Genomic DNA, 20,339 nt, shown 5'->3' on the forward strand with positions numbered 1-20,339 from the left:
GTTGTAAGAGCTTACAATCTAGGACCTTGACAATAGGCCCAACCTGGTAACCCATGCTCTCAACTTCAATTCTAGTTTGTATATTCTAGTTAGTCCATATGAGTGAGGCATGATAATATTTGCCTTTTTGTTTCTGACATTTCATTCAACATGCTGTCCTCAAGGTTCATTTACCGAGTTGTATGCCTCTCACCTTCATTCCTTCCTGCATCCGCTCAGTAATCCATTATATATACACCACAGTTCCCCCGTCCATTCCTTAGTCATTGTAACCTTAGGCTGCCTCCATCCATTGTGAGTCCTGAACATTGCCACTATAAACACCAGTATACAAATGTCCATTGTGTCCCTACTTGCAGAGTCTCCAGGTATACACCCAGCAGGATCATATGAATCATGTGGCAACCCCACCCCGAGCTTCCTGGGGAGCCACCACACTGCCCTCCCAAGGGCATGGCTCTGCTTCCCTACTAACAGTGAATAGGTACATACATCTCTTTCTCCACATTTTCTGCAGCACTTGTATCTCTCTATTCATTTTTAAACAGTTTTATTTGGAAATCATTCAGTCTAACCTAAATAAAAAATCAGTGGTTCCTGGTATAATCACATAGCCATGCCTTTGTCACCACAATCTGTATAAAGACATTTCCTTTTCTTCCACAAATAATCTCATACTCCTCCCCCATATCCACTGCCTATTGAGATTTAGTTTTGGCATATTGCCTTTATTACATTCAATGGAAGCATTTTACAGTGTTACTGTTAACTATAGGCTCTAGTTTGCATTGATTATATTTTTTCCTGTACACCATCCCATTTTCAACACCTTGCAATGTTGACATTCATTTGTTCTTCCTTATACAGAAACGGTCTTATATTTGTACATTTAATTACCATCACTGTCCACTCTAGGCATCTCTAAATTTATACCATCCCTGTCTTTATACTTTATCCTTCTGATGTCATGTGTGTTCCCAGCCCTCTTCCCTCAGCCATACTCACACTCAGCTTTGTTCAGTGCACATTTATTATTGGGCTACTGTCAGGTAGTACTATACTATCCATTTTTGAATCTTTATAATCAGTCCTATTACACACTCTATATTCTTTCACCACCAGATGCCTAATCTCTACCCTCTTTCTATTTCCTGATAATCTGTGTTCTTAACTTTTTTTTTAACTTTTTTATTAATTAAAAAAATTAACAAACAAAACATTAAGATATCATTCCATTCTACATATACAATCAGTAATTCTTAATATCATCACATAGTTGCATATTCATCATTTTTAGAACATTTGCATCGATTTAGAAAAAGAAATAAAAAGACAACAGAAAAAGAAATAAAACGATAACAGAGAAAAAAAAAGATTATACATACCATACCCCTTACCCCTCGCTTTCATTTACCACTAACATTTCAAACTAAATTTATTTTAACATTTGTTCCCCCTATTATTTATTTTTATTCCATATGTTCTACTCTTCTATTGATAGAGTAGCTAAAAGGAGCATCAGACACAAGGTTTTCACATTCACAGAGTCTCATTGTGTAAGCTATATCATTGTTCAATCATCATCAAGAAACATGGCTACTGGAACACAGCTCTACATTTTCAGGCAGTTCCCTCCAGCCTCTCCGCTACATCTTGAACAACAAGGTGATATCTACTTAATGCATAAGAATAACCTCCAGGATAACCTCTCGACTCTGTTTGGAATCTCTCAGCCATTGACACTTAGTCTCATTTCACTCTTCCCCCTTTGGTCGAGAAGGTTCTCTCAATCCCTTGATGTTAATTCTCAGCTCATTCTAGGGTTTTACTCAGTCCCTTGATGCTGAGTCTCAGCTCCTTCCAGGATCTCTGTCCCACGTTGCCAGGAAGGTCCACACCCCTGGGAGTCATGTCCCATGCAGAGAGGGGGAGGGTGGTGAGACTGCTCGTCATGTTGGCTGGAGAGAGAGGCCACATCTGAGCAACAAAAGAGGCTCTCTTGGGGGTGACTCTTAGGCCTAAATTTTAAGTAGACTTGACCTATCCTTTGCGGGGTTAAGTTTCATATGAACAAACCCCAAGACTGGGGGCTCAGCCTATAGCTTTGGTTGTCCACACTGCTTGTGAGAATATCAAGAATTCAACTTGGGGAAGTTGAATTTCTCCCCACTCTCACCATTCCCCGAGGAGTCTTGCAAATACTTTTCCAGTCACTGATCAAATCACTCTGGGATTCATCAGGGTATCACTCTGGACAAACCAACAAAATCTCATGTCCTACCTGAGATTCCAAGTACTTACAACATTCAATCAAACTATCTACATGAGTTATATTAGGAAATGCTCTAGTCAAAATATAAATTTTGTAACAAATAAACATTTTTTGCTTTAGTCTCACACATAAGGTGACATTTTAAAGTATTAATTATCATCTATTTTCAGCACCCTGCAATAATGACATTCCTTTGTTCTTCCTCATACAAAAACATTTTCAAAATTTGTACATTGTACATTTCACTATTGCTATACACTCTAGGCATTCCTAGATTATACCATCTCGATCTTTACCATCTATCTTTCTTTCTGATTTCATTATGTCCCCAGCCCTCCTCCCTCTATCATTCTCACATGCAGCTTCATTCAGTGTTTTAACATAATTACATTACAGTTAGGTAGTATTGTGCTGTCCATTTCTGAGTTTCTATATTCAGTCCTGTTGCACAATCTCTATCCCTTCAGCTCCAATTACCCAATATCTCACCCTATTTCTGTCTCCTGATGGTCTCTGTTACCAAGGAAATATTCCAAGTTTATTCACTAATGTCAGTTCATATCAATGAGACCATACAGTATTTGTCCTTTTGTTTCTGGCTAATCACACTCAGCATAATGTCCTTAAGGTCCATTCATGTTGTTACATACTTCATAACTTTATTCTGTCTTACAGCTGCATAATATTCCATCTTATGTAAATGTCACAGTTTGTTTAGTCAACTCTCTGTTGATGGACATTTTGGCTGTTTCCATCTCTTGGTAATTGTTAATAATGCTGCTATAAACATTGGTGTGTAAATGTCCATTTATGTCCTTGGCCTCGTGTCCTTTGAGTAGAGACAGCATATAGATGGGTCCTGTTTTTTAATCCATTCTGCCAGACTATGTCTTTTGATTGGAGAGTTTAATCTATTAACATTCAGTGTTATTACTGCATGGGTAGTACTTTTTTCTACTATTTTGCCTTCTAGATTTTATATGTCATATCTAATTTTCCTTCTTTTTACCTTTACTCATAGTCTTCCTTTCTACACTCTTCTCCACACCTCTCTCTTCTGTCTTCATATCTGTCTCTAGTGTTCCCTTTAGTATTTCTTGCAGAGCTGGTCTCTTGGTCACAAATTCTCTCAGTGATTTTTTGTCTGAAAATGTTTTAATTTCTCCCTCATTTTTGAAGGACAGTTTTTCTGGATATAGAATTCTTGGTTGGAGTTTTTCTCTTTTAATAATTTAAATATATTATCCCACTGTCTTCTCACCTCTATGGTTTCTGCTGAGAGATCTGCGTATAGTCTTATTGGGCTTCCCTTGTATGTGATAGATTGCTTTTCTCTTGCTGCTTTCAAGATCCTCTCTTTCTCTTTGACCTCTGACATTCTGATTATTAAATGTCTTGGAGTATGTCTATTTAGATCTGTTCTCTTTGGAGTACGCTGCACTTCTTGAATCTGTAATTTTAAGTTTTTCATAAGAGTTGGGAAATTTTCAGTGATAATTTCCTCCATTAGTTTTTCTCCGCCTTTTCCCTTCTCTTCTCCTTCTGGGACACCCACAACATGTATATTCATGCACTTCATATTGTCTTTCAATTCCCTGAGTCACTGCTCATATTTTCCCATTTTTTCCCTATAGTTTCTGTTTCTTGTCGGATTTCAGATGTTCCGTCCTCCAGGTTAGAAATCCTATGTTCTGTCTCTCGAAATCTACCATTGGAGGTTTCCATTGTTTTTTTCATCTCTTCTACTGTGTCTTTCATTCCCATAAGTTCTGTGATTTGATTTTTCAGACTTTCAGTTTCTTCTTTTTGTTCTTTCCTTGCCTTCGTTATATCCTCCCTCAATTCATTGATTTGGTTTTTGATGAGGTTTTCCATGTCTGTTCGTACATTCTGAATTAATTGTTTCAGCTCCTGGGTGTCATTTGAATTGTTGGTTTGTTCCTTTGACTGGGCCATATCTTCAACTTTCCTAGTGTGATTTGTTACTTTTTGCTGGCGTATAGGCATTTAATTACCTTAATTAGTTTATTCTGGAGATTGCTTTCACTTCTTTTATCTAGGGTTTTCTTGCTGGATGAATTTGTTGTCTATCTGTTCTTTGACATTCCGTTCAGCTTTATCTGGACCTTTAGCTTAAGTTTTGTTTAACAGAGGAGAATTTTTCAGTTCTTGTTTTCTTGTTTCTTGCCCTGCTTGTGTGGTGCCTTCCCCACCACCACACTTGGGAGGGTCTACTTAGATATTATATACCCCAGCCAGATTTTCCCAGACCAAACTGGCCTCCTATCAGGAAGAAAGAGTCACCTGCATTGGTTTTCCCTAGGGCAAGACCCAGCAGGTTGAAAGATTTTCCTGTGAAGTCTCTGGACTCTGTTTTTCTTATCCTGCCCTGTGTGTGGCGCTTGTCTGACTGCAGGTCCCACCAGCATAAGATGATGCGGTACCTTTAACTTTGGCAGACTCTCCCTGCTGGGGGCGTGGTAGAGACAGAGGAGAGGTTGTAGGCTGGTTTTAATGACTTCAAATTACCAAGCCCTGGGGTCTGAATTCCTTGATGGAGGGATTCCACCTGAGTTGGGCTTCACTCCTCCCCTGGGGAAGGCACAGGCTCCAGACAAGCCCCCAAAAGAGCTCACTTCTGCCTATGCCTGGGGCAGTTGCAGCCTGAAAAGTCCTGCCGCTGTATCCCGAGGCAGTCAAGCCTTTGTAGATACACAGCCAAAAACCTCTTGTCTCCTTCTTTTTTTTCCCCTTTTTTCTGTCAGTCCTACCCCTTGGCGCCGGGGCAAAAATGAGCAACCTCCACTTTGATCAGGTTCACCTAAGCTGGGGGCCTATTTTTAGTAGTCAGAATTTGTTAATTAGTTCCACATTTGGCATTTGATTGTGCCCAGTCCCTGCTGTTGGTAAAGTCCTTTCCTTTCCCCTCTGGGAAGCGGCCTGTGGGGGAGGGGTGCTGGCCACCGCAACTTTGGGAACTCACGATTCTGGGGGGTGCTTGCAGCCGGTCCAGCTGGTCCAGACTGGGGTACGCTGTGTGTCTGGTCACTGATGTGGCCCCAGGAGCTGTTCTGTACTGTTTCTGGTTATTTAATAGTTGTTCTGGAGGACGAACTAAAACACGCTCATTGTTAAGCCGCCACCTTGACCCGGAAGTCCTCTTCTGTTTTGTGTGTTCTTAACTTTAACTCTCAAAGTTCACTCATTAATGTTAGCTCATATTGCGAGACCATATAGTATTTGTATTTTGTTTCCGGCTAATTTCACTCAGTATAATGTCCTCAAGGTTCATCCATGTTACATGGTTCGTGACTTTATTCTAGCTTACAGCTGCATAATATTCCATTGTATGTATATACCACAGCTTGTTTAGCCACTTGTCCATTGCTGGACATTTGGGCTGTTTCTGTCTGTGGGCAATTGGGAACAATGCCACTGTAAACATCAGTGTGCAAATGTCTGTTTACGTCCTTGCCTTCAGTTCCTCTGAATGTATACGTATTAATGAGATTTCTGGATCATATGGCAGTTCTATACTTAGTTTCCTGAGGAACTGCCAAATTGCTTTCCAGATAGGTTTCACCATTCTACGTCCCTACAAATGATGAATATAAGTGTGCCTCTTTCTCCACATCCTGTCCAACTCTTGTTGTTTTCTGTTTTTTTTCCTATAATGCTCTTCTAGTGGGTGTGAATTGCTATCTCATTGTGGTTTGATTTGCGTTTCTCTGATAGCTAGTGACGTTGAGTATCTTTTCATATGCCTTTTAGCCATTTGTATTTCTTCTTCTAACAAGAGTCTGTTTATGTCTTTTGCCCATTTTTAAATTGGGTTGTTTGTATTTTTGTTGTTGATTTGTAGAATCTCTTTATATATTCTGTATATTAAACCCTTATCTGATAATATGGTTTCCAAATGTTGTCTTGCATTGTGTGGCTTTCTTTTTACTTTCCTGACAAGGTTTAATTCTGAGGAGATCCCATCTATCTATTTCTTATTTCATTGTTCGTGCTTTGGGTGTAAGGTCTAGGAAACTACCTCCTATCACAAGTTTATAAGATGCTTCCCTACATTTTCTCCTAGAAGTTTTATGGTCTTAGCTCTAAGATCCAAGTTCTTTGATACATTTTGAATTAATTTTTATATAGGGTGTGAGGTATGGGTCCTCTTTCTGTCTTTTGTGTATCCAGTTCTCCAGATACCATTTAGTGAAGAGGCTTCTCTGTCCTAGTTGGATTGACTTGTCCACCTTATCAAAGATTGATTGTCTATAGATGAAAGAGTCTACTTCTGAACACTCAGATTCCATTGGTCAGTATATCTAACTTTATGTCATTACCATGCTGTTTTGATCACTGTAGCTTTGTAATATGCTTTAAAGTCAGGTAGTGTGAGACCTCTCACTTTGTTTTTCTTTCTCAAGATATTTTAATTATATGGGTCACCCTGCCCTTCCAAATAAATTTGGTTATTGGTTTTTCTATTTCTGCAAAGTAAGTTGTTGGGATTTTAATTGGTATTGCACTGAATCTATAAAGTGATTTGGGTAGAATTGACATTTTAACTATATGTAGTCTTCCAATCCATGAACACAGTATGCCCTTCCATTTATTTAAGTCTTCCATGATTTCTTTCAGCAGTTTCTTGTAGTTTTCTGTGTATAGGTCTTCTGTGTCCTTAGTTAAATTCATTCCTTAAATATTTGATTCTTTTGGTTGCTATTGTAAATGGAATTTTTTTTCTTAATTTCCTCCTCATATTGCTCATCACTAGCATATATATATAAACCCAACTGATTTTTGGGATTTGATCTTGTACCTTGTCACTTTGCTATACTCATTTATTAGCTCTAATCACTTTGCTGTATATTTTTCAGGATTTTTGACATATAGAATCATGTCATCTGCAAACAATGCAAGTTTTACTTCTTCCTTTCCAATTTGGGTGACTTTCATTTCTTTTTCTTATGTAATTGCTCTTGCTAGAGCTTCCAGCACAATAGTGAATAACAGTGGTGACAGTGGACATCCTTGTCTTGTTCCTAATCTTAGGGGGAAAGCTTTCAGTCTTTTCGCATTGAGGATGATGTTAGCTATAGGTTTTTCATATATTCCCTGTATAATGTTGGAGAAGTTCTGTTCTATTCCTGTCTTTTGAAGTGTTTTCATCAAGAAAATAGGTTGAATTTTGTCAAATGCCTTTTCTGCATCAATCGAAATGATCATGTGGTTTTTCTGCTTTAATTTATTGGTGTGATGTATTACATTAATTCATTTTCTTGTGTTGAACCAGCCTTGCATACCTGGAATAAATCCCACTTGGTCATAGTGTATAATTCTTTTAATGTTCTGCTAGATTCAATTTGCAAGTATTTTGTTAGGATTTTTGCATCTATATTTGCTAAAGAGATTGTTCTGTAATTTTCTTTTCTTGTATTATCTTTGTCAGGCTTTGGTTTTAGGGTGATGTTGGCTTCATAGATCGAGTTGGGTAGCTTTCCCTCCTCTTCAGTTGTTTTGAGCAGTTTTAGCAGGATTGGTACTGATTATTTTTTGAACGCTTGGTAGAATTCACATGTGAAGCTATCTGGTCCTGGACTTTTCTTTTTGGGGAGCTTCTTGATGACTGATTCAGTCCCTTGTGATTGGTTTGTTGAAGTCATCTATTTCTTCTTGAATCATTGTTGGTCATTCATGTTTTTCTATGAGGTTGTCCTTTTCATCTGTGTTGTTTAGTTTATTAGCATGTGGTTACTCATGGTATCCTCTCATTACCTCTTTATTTCTGTAGGGTCATTGGTTATGTCCCCTCACCCATTTCTGATTTTATTTATTTGCTTCCTCTGTCTCTCTGCATTTTTTTTTTTTTTTTTGGTCAGCCTAACTAAGGGTCCATTGATTTTATTGATTTTCTCAAAGAACCAATTTCTGGTTTTGTTAATTTTCTCTATTGTTTCAGTATTCTCAATTTCATTTATTTCTGCTCTTATCTTTTTTTTTTTCCTTCTGTTTGTTTTGGGGATAAACTGCTGTTCTTTCTCTAGTTCTTCCAAGTGAACAGTTAATTCTTCATTTTTTGCTCTTCTTTTTTAAAAATAGATGTTTAGGGCAATAAATTTCCCTCTCAGCACCCCCTTTGCTGAATCCCGTAAGTTTTGATATGTTATGTTTTCATTTTCATTTGCCTTGAGGTATTTACTGATTTGTCTTAAATTTTTTTCCTGACCCACTAGTTGTTTAAGAGTGTGTTGTTTAGTCTCCATGTATTTGTGAATTTTCCAGCCGTCTTCCTGGTATTGATTTCCAACTTCATTCTGTTATGATCTGAGAGAGGTTTTGTATAATTTAAGCCTTTCCAAATTTATTGAGACTTGCTTTGTGATCCAGCATATGGTCTATCCTTGAGAATGATCTGTGAGTACTTGAAAAAAGTATGTCCTGCTGTTGTGGGGTTTAATGTTCTATAAATGTCTTTTAAGACTAGTTCATTTGTTATATTATTCAACATCTCTGTTTTCTTATTGATCCTCTGTCTGGATAGTCTCTCCATTGATGACAGTGGTGTTTTGAAGTCTCCAACTATTATGGTAGAGGTGTCTACTTTTCCCTTCAGTGTTGTCAGTGTTTGCCTCATGATTTTGGGGCACTTAGGCTCAGTGCATAAATATTTATGACTGTTATGTCTTCTTGATGAATTGTTCCTTTTATTAATACATAGAGTCTTTATCTCTTTTAATTGTTTTACATTTGAAGTCTAATTTGTCAGATATTAGTATAGCTACCCCTGCTTTTTTCTAGTTGTTGTTTCCATGATATGTCTTTTTCCAATCTTTTACTTTCAATCTGTTTTGTTCTTGTATCTAAAGTGAGTCTTTTACAGACAGCATATAGATGGGTTCTGCTTTTTCATCCATTCTGCCAGTGTGTGTCTTTTGATTGGGGAGTTTAATCCATTCACATTTAATGTTATTACAGTAAAGGCAGTGGTTTCTTCTACCATTTTGCCTTTTGGATTTTATATGTCATATCTTATTTTTTTTCTCTTTTTACCTTTACTGATAGTCTTCATTTTTACACTCTTCTCAAGACTTCTTTCTCCTGTGTTTTCCTATCTGCCTTTAGTGTCCCCTCTAATATTTCTTGTAGAGCCAGTCTCTTAGTCACAAATCCTCTCAGTGACTGTCTGAAAATATATTAAATATCCCCTCATTTTTGAAGGACAGTTTTGCTGGGTATAGAATTCTTGGTTGGCAGTTTTTCTCTTTCAGAATCTTAAATATATCATATTAGTGGCTTTTTGCCTCCATGGTTTTTGCCTCCAAATCCACACATAGTCTTATCAAGCTTCCTTTGTATGTGATGGATTGCTTTTCTCTTGCTGCTTTCAGAATTTTCTCTTTGTATATGACATCTAACAGTCTGATCAATAAGTGTCTTAGAGTAGGTCTATTTGGATCTGTTCTGTTTGGAGTATGCAGTATTTCTTGTACCTGTAGTTTTATGTCTTAGATAAGAGATGGGAATTTTTCAGTGATTATTTCCTCCATTAGTCTTTCTTCTCCTTTTCCCTTCTCTTCTCCTTCTAGGACACCAGTAATATATATGTGTGTGTGTGTATATATATAGGTGTGCTTCATATTGTCATTCAGTTCCCTGAAACCCTCCTCTATTTTTACATTCTTTTGCCTATCTGTTCTTATGTGTGTAGGATTTCAGACGTCCTGTCCTCTAGTTCACTATTCCTTTCTTCTGCCTCCTGAAATCTGCTGTTGTAGGTCTCTATTGTTTTTGTCATCTCTTCTGTTGTGCTTTCCTTCTCGTAAGTTCTGTTCTTTGTGTTTTCAAACTTTCAAGTTCTTCTTTATGCTCTCCCAATGTCTTCTTTATATCCTTCATCTCTTTTGCCATATCTTCTCTCAACTTGTTCATTTGTTTTTTGATGTGACTTTGAATGTCTGTTAAAACATCCTTAATTAGTTGTTTCAACTCCTGTATCTCATTTTAAATGTTGGTTTGTTTCTTTGGGCCATATCTCTGATTTTTTAGTATGACTCTTTATTTTTGCTGACATCTAGGCATTGATTTCCTTAATTAGTTTATCCCAGATGTTATTTTTACTCTTTTACCTTGGATTTCTTGCGTAATGGCTTTGTTCTGTATCTGTTCTTTGGTATTCAGTTCAACTTATTCTAGACCTCTAGAATAAAACAGAATTTTCCAGTTCTCGCTTTTCTTGTTCTTGCCCTGCCTGTATAGAAAAATTTCTTTTTGAGGTGAGTCTACTTAGATATGATTGACCTGTGTCAGATTTTCCCCAACCAGACAGGCCCATGTCTCAGGAGAAAAGTGTAGGCAGCATCAGGTTTTCCTGAGGGTGAAACCCAGCAGGGTAACAGACATTCCTATGAAGCCTGTAGACTCTGTGCTTTTCCTGTCCTGGCCAGCATGTGGCACTTCTCTGCCCATGGCTTCCCATAGGCATAAAGTAATGTGGTACCTTTAATTTCTTCCCACCAGGGGCATGATTGAGGCAGAGTTGAGGTACTAGGTGGGCTTTGATTGCTTCTATTTTCCAGCTCCTGGAGTTTGAATTCCCTGAAGGAGGGCCTCCACTTGAGCTGGGCCCCACCCCTTTTCTTGGGAAAATACATACTTAAGGGAATGAACTCCTTTCACCTGACTAGTTACTTTGTCTCTCAGACAAGCCTTAATTCCACTGTTGCCTGCCTGGGGCAGTGCTGGAGTTTGAGAATGCTGACAGTTCTATCTCATGAGCTATTACAAAGTTTAAAAAAAGAGAGAGAGAAATAAAGCCTTTTCAGACCTGGACCCAGCTCCCTGGGTTTGCCAATCATGAGCTGAAGTTGTTACAGGGCTCTGTGTACCCCCAAGCTCTATGTATCGCTTTTCTTGGGGTCTAAATCTTTCTTTTTGTCAGTCCTGCCCCCTCTCTGCCAGGTGGGTGGGCAGGGAACTCTCAGTTCCTTTAGTTCTTACTCCAAGTTTATTTGTGCTCGGGGCCTGTTTTTATCAGTTTGAATTTGTTTATTAATTCCACAGTTGGAGCTTGATTGAGCTAACTTTCTTGCTCCTAGTAGGGGCCATTTCTTTTTCCCTTGGGAACCAGCCTGCCGTGCCCATGGGGGAGGGGCACCGGCCTCTGTGGCTTGGGGGTCTTAGAGTTCTGTGTGAGGTCTCAGCCGTTTCACCTCTTCCAGACTGGTGTATGATGTGTGTCCAGTCACTGGAGCCCCCCCCCCAACAGTTGTTCTGTACAATTCCTGACTATTTACTTGCTACCCCAGAGGATGAACTAAACTCCACACCTCTCTACGCTGCCATCTTGCCTCACCCCAAGATTGCTTTTTAAATTTAGTTTTGTCTTAGAATTATGGGTCCAAAGTTAAGGCTGTCAAGCACAATATATTCCACGAAGTTAAGTTTTTTCTATCCTGTACCCCCACTATTTCCCTTCCCCTATATGTAAGCATTGCAAAAATTGTATGCTGTATCTTTCTGTACCCCATAAATCAATCATGTATAGATCATCTTCCCATTTCTTAGATAAATAGCAGGCTGTTAAACAGATTCTTCTCCACCTTACTGTTTTCACTTAACAATATGTATTGAGCTACTTTATGCTCTTTTTGTCCAGTGTGTTGTACTCCCACCCCCCCACTGTGGACTTGTCCAGTGCCATCCCTGGACGTCCAGGCTGCATCTGGCCGCCATTGACCCATCGGTGCTGTCTCGTGAAGCCCTGTGCACGTGTCTTGTGTGTGTTTGCCAGAGCATCTGTTGATGTAGGTTCCTGAATCAAAGGATGGATGCATAGGGGATTTGGCGAGACACGGCCAAGCCCCCTCTGTAGTGCTACAGCTTTGTGCATCCCACACCCTGCTGATAGTGTGTTCTTGTCTTTGGGGACTGCTGACATGGGCCACACAACCACGGTTGGGGTCCCTGGTTGTGTATTTTCCCACCTGTGGCTGACACCTCTGACCTGTTGACTTTGTCCTTGCTCGTTTTCCAGGCGCTCTTGTGTCTATTACGGGTATTAACCCTTGCCTGGGGGCATAAACTACAAATATGTGCTTAGTTTTTCTTTCTAATTTCCTGCTTTGTTCTTCCTGAGTGTCCTTTACCATCCCTTAGATACTGAGCTTAGGGTCCCAGGGTCATGTCTCTTCTTCTTCCTGTGCACCTGCATTCCCTTTGTGGTCCCTGCACCCTCCATGGACCTTGACCAGTCCAGCCTCCTGGTCCTCCCCTGAGGAAGCTGTCCTAACGTGCACACCTGTGTACCTTCTGGGACACTGTCAGCCTTTACTCAATCTATCAAAATCTCCTTCCTGGTAACCCGTAATAGTGAATTTCCCAGGGGTGCTTGTCGTCCTTCCCCTCCCAGCGTCTTTCTGTCTTCCCCCTGGAGCTCTGTGAAATTAGGACCCGGCCCACTTAGCTTACGACCCAGGACAAGGCCTACCAACAGGTACCTGCGGCCCCTCGGCTGAGTTTGGGAGATCTTTGGGAAGGCCACATTGGACCACACTATGGATGGGCTTCCTAGCCAGGCTAAGAGTTCTAACATGGGTACTGGAACGGAGTGACTATTCCATCCCATAGGTGATGTAATGGAGGCTCTGCCTGAGGGGCAGGGAGAATGGAGACTGCCTGGAAACACTCCCAGCCATGTCTCTTTAAGGCGAGGGTCTGGGATGGGGCAGTGGGGGCAGAAGGGCCACAGTGCAGGGAGTCCAGCACCTTGGGGACCGAGTTCATGGGGCCTGTGATGGGGAAAGTTCACTTGGCAGGTGAGATGCACAGATGGGTTCCTTACCAGGTCCATACCCCCGGGAAGCAGTTCTCAGAGTGGGGCCAGATGTGGGGGCTCTTGGGTCACATGTGTGTGGCAAGCCCAGCAATGTCAGGAAGGCCACAGTTCCCCTTGCCCATCCTAGGAGCTGTCCAAGATCACAATGCCCATCGCCTTCAATGAGCCCCTGAGCTTCCTGCAGCGCATCACAGAGTACATGGAGCACGTGCACCTCATCCACAAGGCGTCCTGCCAGGCCCAGCCCCTGGAGAGGATGCAGGTGAGCACCCGGCCTAGCATCCTCAGGCCCGAGGCACAGGGTCTGCAGGGGTCTGAGTGGGGCCCTGGATCTTCCTGGAAGGCAGTGGTGGTCTGTGGGTAGGAGGCAGGGCTGGTGGTCTCCTTTGGCTGGCAGGGACCTTTGGGCCCTTTCCGTGTCACAGCTTGTATGCCCCCGTGAGTGCACATACGCGTGTGAGAGAGAAGATGCTCCGATGCTGCCTCTGCGCCAGCTGGGGGACCCTTTGGGGATGACTGGGGGGTACATGGAGGCCCTGCCCACCCTTCGGGGCTGTGAGAAGGTGGTGTCCTTTACGCTTCCCCGTAAGGTTGTGACCTCAGAGCATGTTTCTGTGGAAAGCTGAGCAGAGAGAAAGCAGTGGCGCCTGGAGAATAAGTGCCTTAGGCGTCCTCTCCCGCCAGCACTTCCTACCTGGGAAAGGGCCCTCACCCCGTTCTGTGGATTATTTACAGTCTGTGGCTGCTTTTGCGGTCTCGGCCGTGGCTTCACAGTGGGAGAGGACTGGCAAGCCATTTAATCCTCTCTTGGGAGAAACCTACGAACTGACCAGGTAAGGGAAAAAAGACCCCATGGTAAATAGTTTGTAAGTGTAATTCTTTTGATGACTGGCGAGTTTGATTCTTTTGCCAGTATTGATTTCTCCACTTTGAATTAAGGAACTTACTAAAAGTATTTATAGGAAGAAAATATTTCACATACATGCACTATTGTGTTGATAACTTAAAACCTTAGTAATGTAAAACAGAGTTGAAAATAGAATATTTTCTCCATTCAAGAATGGAGATATAGTATCTATGAGAGAACAGTACAAATGAGTAAGATTGTTAGTTTTTGCACTAAAATGGAAACAAGTACTAATTAATAAAACAAGGCCAGTTTACCAAAGCTCCTTAGTAAATGTTACTGAAAAAGCCGGTGAATCTAAAGAGAAGAATAATTGCAAAGAGGCTTTACTCTAAAAGAATCCCACATGCCACTGCACAGTCTTGTGCAGGAGCTTTAGAAATGGCCAGACGGTGACATTTTAAGTGTTTAGTGAAATTCCTTCCTGCAGCATTTCTTCTAAGCAGCATCTCTACCCGTCGTGCCCAGCACACACTTGAAACTTGACCCCCAGGGCCTGGAACTCAGACTCCGGAGGTCAGGCTGGATCACAAGTCACCTTGTTTGTGGTTTGGGCTCCCGAAGGGCTGGACTGGGTGGCGTTTAGCCTTGAATTGTTCGTGTCGCTTCCCCATCCCATGTGATAGGCCCAGGAGAGAGTGTGTCATAAACACATGAACACACGTGCAGTAGAATCGGGACTGTGGAAGCAGAGGAGGCCCGTGCTGGCACACACGGGTTGTGCTGCTGCCTCTCATGGCTGCAGAGAGCTGAGGAATCATCTTGCGGGCCAATCTACCTAGGTGGAAAGACCTACCCTCACCTCCTAGTAAAAAATAAAGTTAAAACAGATGAAGGAAACTAATAGAACAGTGGCTGTAGTTTCTTATGTATAAAATCAGCCAAGTGAGAACAAGCAGAAGACTGAAGTTCTGGGAGACTGTTGATGAGCGCATCCATCTCAGTAGCTCTTTTGCAGGGCAGTCGAGTGATGTCTAGAATAATGTCCATTCTGCTTACCTGTGGGCCCATGGACAGTTGCACATGCTGGAAGATATGAACCAAGAGGTTCCGTCCAGCTGACAGGACAGCCCAGCTTCCTCACCGTCTCAATTAGATGGCCGTTCTGAGAAAGCCAGAAGAAGTCCTTCTAAGGGGCATCCCTGGCTCTTCTGACCTTACGTGCAGCTTAGAAACTTCCTGCTCTGGGGACAACAGAGAGATTCAGGCTGGTTGTTTGGCCCAGTCATTCTTACTGTTTGCATCTGTGGGCTGTTTGCTGCGGTGTTCCTACCAGCAGCTCTAGCCTAGACTGAATAAACCCCTTATGGTCTTGCTTCATTGCTTTCTTTATTAAAAAAGAGAGGTCAGTCAAAAAAATTAGTTGAGATTCTGGGATATTTTATTAAAATAAAGGTCTTTTATTTTTTTAATTACAAGAGCATACTCTTTATAGAAAATGTATAAAACTGAGAAAAGTAGAAAAAACAAATCAGACACAATTCCATAAAAAATAATAACTGTTGATATTTTAATAGATTTCCTTTTTTTCCCCTGAGGCATATGTATGGGTGTGTGTTTTTATATAACGTGATAAAATTAGCTTGTATCGTTTTTCATTTAACATTATGCCATAATCATTTTACCATGATAACAAAAACTTTTAATAAATTACAGTATTTCATTGATTCTGAGACATTTTGTCCTTGTTTTAGCATTTCTGCATGTCATAGTTTAATTTGCAGCATTTTTTCTTTCAGAAAATAATGGTGTTTTCTATCATCAATGGCATCTTGGATTCAAAGAAACACACTGTCTTTGAATTTTCAGATCATTGTTCTCTGTATTTTCTATGTTTGAGATTTTCTTTGGTGGTGAATAAATGGAGGTGGGAATTGGGGGTGCTGGTCTGTTTCCAGCAGGTTCTCCTCAGCAGGTAGAGCGTCTCAGTGTCTGTCTGTGTGTGCTTTGTGGATGGGTCTGTATGTCCATACTTGTTCTAAGGGCAGTTCTGGAGGAAATTGTTCTCTCTGGTAGCACAGGCAGGCCCTGCACCTCTCCACCTAATTCACTCCCGTCATTCAGGAGAGCAACGTAAATGTCATTTTGTTAAATTCCAATCTGGTTTCTGGCTCATCCCGTCTGGCTCAGCAGCTGGCCTTTTTTTCCCTGTGCTGCTAGCCTGGGAGTAGCATCCTGATTGGGTGGTTGAGTTAGATGTTGCTGGCACTGAGTAGGTGAGCAGCTGTTCTCCAAACCCCATCTCCTTTGAGAAAGCTGGATGGGTCACCTGGACAGCACTGAGGGGGTGCTATGGGGCCTGCTGCTTAAATAGTAGGCATGCAGCAGGCGTGCTGGCCGTGGTGTGAGCCCTGAGCCTGGGGCCCCTCCCTGTGGCTCCTCCCGGAGGCTCTCCCAGCAGCGGTGACCCAGCCGCTCTCCCAGCCCGCAGAAGGGCCAGCATTTGAAGTTCTGCTCTCCTCTGTTAGAAAAGCTGTTAGAAAACGATTCGCATTTTTGGTTATTAAGAAGCATCCTTTGAAAATTTTGGGTAACAGAAAGTGGGGATGGTAGCAGAATATTATATTGTGAATATAATTCAATTCCTGGGTGATACATTTGAATATGGTTAAAATGAGAAATTTTAGGATGTACATGTGGTATTGAACCCCCCCAGACCCAAAAGACTGTACCACATTGAGACCCTGATATAAACCACAGACTAGAGGCCCTAGTATAGTGATAATAACAGTCTTTCACCAGTGTCTCAAAGCACCACACAGAGGCAAAGTGTCAGTAACAGGGAAAACCATGTGCGACAGGGGTACCTGGGAATCTGTACTTTCTGATCATTCTGTAAAGCTACAACTTCTCTAGTTAAAAAATATATATATTAAAAAAACAAACAAACATGGAAACAAAGAAATAAAAAGAAGCATTCTTAAAGTATCTTGGAAGAGATAAAGTATAATATGTAAAAGGTCAAGAAAACAGCAAATTAACAAGATGAATTTAAAAAATTTGAACACACCAAAATGTATAATAAAATGTGACACACCAAGTTGTTCATCTTTTTCAGGAAGTGAATTCTGCAGTTGAACTACAGTTTAACAGACTGGTGGGAAAAAAGGAAATTCTTTTCTAAACTCCAACATACTTAGTTTATTGTGTTTTAATTTCTAGGTTACACCAAATGTTATACATATAAGATCCTAAATAATCTATTTTGGGGCAATAAAAATAAACTAAGTCATTTACCAATTTCTTTTTATCCCTACAGATTCCTCTTCTATAGCTAAAAATATGCTTTCTTTTCTTAGGCAAGTATTCACTTTGTAAATTACATACCTTGGTAGGCAACCTTTTAAAGTCTAATTTTTCAGCTTTCCTTCCTCTGTAATTATTAGAAATTCTGATTCCAGTTAAGTTAGTAATTATGTGGTTTGGCTTTTATAATTTTTAATGACTACAACTGTAGGTGTACTCACAGTTCCGGAACAATTAAAAACTGACATTTTTATTGAAAAAGAGAGTATATTAAAAATCCTATCTCCTGGCCAGGAATACCTTGGGTTATAACAGATGCTGTCACTGAGCTCTCAAGAGCAGCTCAGGAAGGCCAGAGGGACTCTTGACCATGTAGACATGGGTCGTTAACGTGTCCCCCACCCATCTCTCTTTCTTATTTTTGTCCCTAGGGAAGATTTAGGATTCAGGTTTATATCCGAACAGGTCAGTCACCACCCTCCCGTCAGTGCGTTTTACTCGGAAGGTCTCCAGCAGGACTTCGTGTTCCATGGCTCCATCTACCCGAAGCTGAAGTTCTGGGGGAAGAGCGTGGAGGCGGAGCCCCGGGGCACCATCACACTGGAGCTTCTCAAGTAGGTACCCAGTTCCGCAAACCAAAGTAGGAAATCCATTTTTTAAAGCAGTCAGACTCTTCCTTCTCCTGGGAAAGTCATGTCCTACTCCTCTGCTACCCTGTCTGTTAGCAAAAACCTCTTTAGAAAAGAACTTGGCAATGAGTATCCATTCAGGACTAGGAGCAGGTCCTGTTTCTTGGAGCAGGTCTTCCCAGGTCTGTCTACTGTTGGAATTTCAAGTTCTTTTTTCCTACATGATTCTGATTGTAATGTGAATTATCTTTTGCTGCATAACAAATAACCACCCAATTTAGTGCTTTAAACCACAAACAGTTATTATCCCCCATCCTGTCTCAGGTCCTGAGTGGAGAGCAGCCTACTGGGTACCTGACACAGGGCCTCCTGAGGCGCGTCGTGTGGTGGGGGGCAAGGCCCAGGAATGAGCCATGCAGGACACTGTGCACCAGGACAGAAGCCGCATGTCTGTCCCCACTAGTCTCAGCAGTGCCACTGGCCGTGTGGGTACACCTCGTGAGCTTGGGAGGCGTGGAGCACCACAGGCATCTTTGAGGTTGCCTGCCACACTTAAATGCAGAAGAGTCTGCCATCCAATTCAGTGCTGCTCAGAGAGGAGGTGCTCACCTCAAGCAGGGAGCACCCCTCCAGTGGCCACCTGGGTACCACGCCCAGGCCATCTGGCCCCCCAGCCTCCTTTTGGCAACAGTGCCCTAAGCTGTGAGCCTTGCTGAATGTCTGCATAATGAGGAATTTGCTGTAATTTGCTTTGTGTTGACCCAGCCTACCTGGTGGCCAGAAAATAGCACTGGGACCTGGGAGAGGGCCCCCCACCCCATCCCCACCCCCAGGGAGCTGCCTGGGGAAGCAGCCCCTCTGCAGTCATTGGTGCCATTGGCGCTGCCATGCCTGTCTTGGGCACTCTTTTCTCTTATTTCCTGGGGTGAGGCATACTGAACTGAGAAGCCGCGAATCTTAGTGATTAGCATGTTTGTGTGCCACCTGGAAATTTAAGGAGAATTCCAGATATCTTCCTCGGAATCTTCTTGCTCTGACCTGAATCTTGCCCTCGGTTATGGCTCTTTGATACAGCCTTGCTCGTCCACCCTTGCTATGCAGGTTTCTTTTCTCTCTGGGTGAGGCTACTGGTGGGGGGGATTAGGAACAAAAGAGACCATGTTTGGAAAAAAACAGGGACCGCCTCTTCAGATGTGTTTCCCTCCTGTGAGCTGCACCCTCCCAGCGCTGGGACTGTGCCCTAGAACGCGGGTGTTTGGTGAAGCAGGTTTTCTTTTGGCAACTTCACATGAAAGTCATTCCTCTTTGTCCCCGTCTTCTTGATTACTTATTAACTTGTCTTGACATTTAGGAAGAAAGCTTTGTTGATGCTACAAAGGAAAGAAGAAATAAATTTCAAATGAATGTTAAGTAAATAGCTACTATTTGAGGTAGTTCAAAGAAATGCTCTACTCTTCTGCATATTTTAAGGTAATTGTGGTTTAATGCTGTCTGACATTTTTCTCTTTAGGTCACGCAGTCTCTTTGCTTTGCTGGCCTCTGACTTCCTTGTTTTCTGGCTTCTTTCACAGACATAAAGAAGCCTACACCTGGACCAATCCTACCTGTTGTGTACATAATGTCATTATTGGGAAGCTGTGGATAGAGCAGTATGGGACTGTGGAGATTGTAAATCACAGGTACTGGCACTTGATAACCAAGTGGCAGAAAAGGCTCTTTATGTGCCACTGACAAACCAGATCGTGAGGCACCTGAGTGCAGTAGCATCCCCTGGGCAGGCTCCTCCCTCGTGGTCAGCTGACCTCCAGGCCACTTGAAGGCAGGACCCCTTCTCCTCATTCTCTGTTCTGCTTTTAGTCATAATAATTATTTCATTTTGAAATTTTGAATAGCAATAAAGACTGGTGTGACTTCCGGGAGAAAATGCAGTGGCCACCCTCAAATAGTGCCCATTGTCCAGCTTGTCTTAGCAGCTTTGTTGGGTTATAATTTATGTGCCACGAAACTTATGTATTTTAGTTGTACATGTCAGTGGTTTTTAGTAAGTTTGCTGCGCTGCACTACCACTGCCACATCTGGTTTGAGGACCTTTCCCTCACCCTAGAAGGAGCCCTGGAGCCCACTTGCTCTTACTCCTTTTGCCGCAGCCCCAGATCCCTGGAGGTCTAGCCTTTTCTGGACAGCTCATATGATACAATAGAAATGTGTGTTTGTTTTCCCCCTAGAACTGGAGATAAATGTGTACTTCACTTTAAATCGTGTGGATTGTTTGGAAAAGAACTTCACAAAGTGGAAGGGCACATCCAGGACAAAAAGTAGGTCTGCAGCATGGTTAAGAGCTTGGCAAAAGCATGCTTGAACAAATAACCTCTGCCCACAGTGGGAAAAGTTATGACTCTTTTCTGTTTAGAAAAAAACACAATGTCCATAATTGGGCATAAAAAGAAATAG

General features: G+C 41.7%; 1 protein-coding gene across 3 annotated transcripts in view; it reads left to right on the forward strand.

Annotated features, from left to right (window-relative positions):
• The window catches only part of OSBPL2 (oxysterol binding protein like 2), a 56,718-nt gene that overhangs the window by 25,777 nt on the left and 10,602 nt on the right, over positions 1–20,339 (forward strand). For all 3 annotated transcript variants that reach the window (XM_077117113.1, XM_077117122.1, XM_077117103.1), the window contains 5 exons: positions 13,234–13,368; positions 13,842–13,939; positions 17,691–17,873; positions 19,460–19,567; positions 20,114–20,203. In XM_077117113.1, the coding sequence (XP_076973228.1) occupies positions 13,234–13,368; positions 13,842–13,939; positions 17,691–17,873; positions 19,460–19,567; positions 20,114–20,203 (614 nt within the window). The remainder of the gene's footprint in view (positions 1–13,233; positions 13,369–13,841; positions 13,940–17,690; positions 17,874–19,459; positions 19,568–20,113; positions 20,204–20,339) is intronic.

The sequence above is a fragment of the Tamandua tetradactyla genome, chromosome 1, assembly GCF_023851605.1.
Source record: "Tamandua tetradactyla isolate mTamTet1 chromosome 1, mTamTet1.pri, whole genome shotgun sequence".
NCBI classification, from domain to species: Eukaryota; Metazoa; Chordata; class Mammalia; order Pilosa; family Myrmecophagidae; genus Tamandua; species Tamandua tetradactyla.